The sequence below is a fragment of the Myotis davidii genome, unplaced genomic scaffold (genome assembly GCF_000327345.1).
Source record: "Myotis davidii unplaced genomic scaffold, ASM32734v1 scaffold539, whole genome shotgun sequence".
NCBI classification, from domain to species: Eukaryota; Metazoa; Chordata; class Mammalia; order Chiroptera; family Vespertilionidae; genus Myotis; species Myotis davidii.
Genome location: NW_006290028.1, coordinates 2,198,322 through 2,200,771, shown reverse-complemented (window position 1 = coordinate 2,200,771; position 2,450 = coordinate 2,198,322). Strand labels below are relative to the sequence as shown.

Here is a 2,450-nt window from a genome sequence, read left to right as displayed (position 1 = left end):
ATATATATAACACTGATTTCTGATTTATCATAACAGAAAGTTGTTCCTTGCTTATTACAAAATCATATTTCATTCTCCTTGAAGATTAAGCATCTACACTTAGTACTTATTCATTTCTCCTATCGTTGCACATGAGAAAACTCTGAGGCAGCAAGGCTGAATTACTGCATCAGTTATTCTGGGATGGAGTCGGGGTCCAAATCCTGATCCATCTGACTCAGGAACCCAGGTTATTTCCTATACCCTACTCTGTCTGCCTTTACGTTAGGACAAAGCCTTAGCATTAATTCACTCCTATGGACCCGCAAACACAGTAAGTAACAACCAGTGGGAGAGAGATTTGGGTGCAGAGTGGTTTTAATCTTCCTAGGGCCTCCCATCTGGATCTCACCCCTGCCTGGTCTCCCCTTTCTCCACAGGGAGCCTTCTGGGGCCTCATGTTTGGCCTGGTGGTGGGGTTCCTGCGCATGATCCTGGAGTTCTCCTACCCAGCCCCAGCCTGTGGGGAGGTGGACCAGAGGCCGGCTGTGCTCAAGGACTTCCACTACCTCTACTTTGCCCTCATCCTCTGCGGCCTCACTGCCATCGTCATGGTCACCATCAGCCTCTGTACAACCCCCATCCCTGAGGAAAAGGCAAGTGGAGTGGTCATACTAACCCCGCCCCCCCCAAATGCCTCCCCATCCCCACCACCAAGTTTTACTACATTGGGTGATGATCTTACCTATTGCCATTTAGATGTCCCGGGGAGAAGGAGCTCATTGGGTTATTAATTCCCAACTGAAAAGTAATTCATTCAATTGAAAGATTACTCAGTGAGCATCTACTATGTGCCAGGCCTGTGTTGGAGTTACAAAGATGAATGGTCTCCCATAGCATCTGTCCACAGTGAGGTGTATGGGCGGCACAGACACCCATATAAACAGTTGCTCTACCAAGAAGAAAAGCAGAAGTCCCGGTCTCAAGGCTGAGCACAGAGGAGAGGCAGTCACCCCTGGGAGAGTTCCTGACAAGGCCACTTTGATTGGATCTAGAAGAATGAGTAGGGATTGGTTGAAGAGTAAAGAAACAATATATGAGAAAAGAAAAAGAATCTACCAGAGTAAGAGCTTAATTTGGAGTTCTTCCCTCTCCCATTCTGACAATTTACCTGTTCTTGGACATGAGGCCCAGTCTTCAGTTCTGAAACTTTTTTTTCCTTTAGAGCAAAAGAGCATTCGTTTGCTCCAGCTGCCATAACAAGGTACCACACACAGCCTGGGTGGCTTAAGCAGCAGGCATTTATTTTATCACAGTTCTGGTGGCTAGAAGCCTGAGATTGAGGTGGTATAGGGTTGTTTCCTCTGAGGCCTCTCTCCTTGGCCTCCTCCCCATGTGCTTGTCTGCATCCTAATCTCTTCTCATAGTGACACCAGTTCTATTGGATTAGGGCCACTCTAAACACCTCATTTAACCTTAATTGCCTCTTAAAGACCCTATCTCCAAGCACCGGCTCATTCTGAAGTACTGGGAGTTAGGACTTAAACACATGCATTTGGGGAGGGGGACACAATTTAGCCCGTAACTAAGCCCATGCCAGAAGCTGGGCCCTGAAACACTGAGCGGAAATCAGTATGAACACCCTTCACCTGTGTGGTGCCTTAGCGGTTACAACTCTTACCCTGGTGGCACTAATTCCCACAAACAAGCGGGTCGTTCACAGGTGAGCAGGGGAGGCAGCTCGCTTTATTTCTTGCTTCACCTTTGCAAAGGGCTCCAGGCTGAATCCCTTCAATTCTTTCTAAATCCCAGGACTCAGAGTCTCTTTCCTGTTACCAGAGTCTGCAGTGACTCTCCATTGCACTGTTTTTAAGAGAAATCAACTCCTAGCCTGACTTTGGAAGTCTTTGGTTATGGGGTACCTGCCTGCCTGCACCTGACTTTGTGTGTTTCAGCACGTGGCGTGGCTCAGGGAGAGCAGGTTTTCAAAGGAAGTGGAGGCCAAGCTAATAGCCAAGCCTTGCCTCCCAGCTCCGTGCTTGCTCCTGGCACCCCTCCCTGCTCTGAGGTTCCCCCATGAGGGGCCTCTCTAATTTTACAGCGTGACTTCCCTTCAAAGGGAATTGAGTCAAGACAGTGTTTCCCTTCCCTCTAGCTTGCTCGCCTGACGTGGTGGACACGGAACTGCCCCCGCTATGAGCTGGAGAAGGAAGCCCACGAGGACACACCAGGGACATCGGAGATGGAGATGCCACCTGGAGTGCATGCTGCAGGAGGCGGAGGGACCCAGAACCCCAGCCAGGGCCCGGAGCAGCACGGAGGTAGGCTGGGGGTGTGCTGGGGTGCTATCACAGAGGAGTGATGGGGACAGATACTGGGTCACAGGTCCCCTAAGACCCCATTTGGATAGTGTAGGAGTCCATACACTATCTTTCCTCCCTTGCCACATGCCTATCAAACAATGTGAGGAA

At 49.8% G+C, this 2,450-nt stretch overlaps 1 protein-coding gene across 1 annotated transcript in view; it reads left to right on the top strand.

Annotated features, from left to right (window-relative positions):
• The window catches only part of SLC5A9 (solute carrier family 5 (sodium/sugar cotransporter), member 9), a 53,485-nt gene that overhangs the window by 27,223 nt on the left and 23,812 nt on the right, over positions 1-2,450 (top strand). The window contains exons 13-14 of the mRNA XM_006762785.2: positions 420-635; positions 2,135-2,300. Of these exons, the coding sequence (XP_006762848.1) occupies positions 420-635; positions 2,135-2,300 (382 nt within the window). The remainder of the gene's footprint in view (positions 1-419; positions 636-2,134; positions 2,301-2,450) is intronic.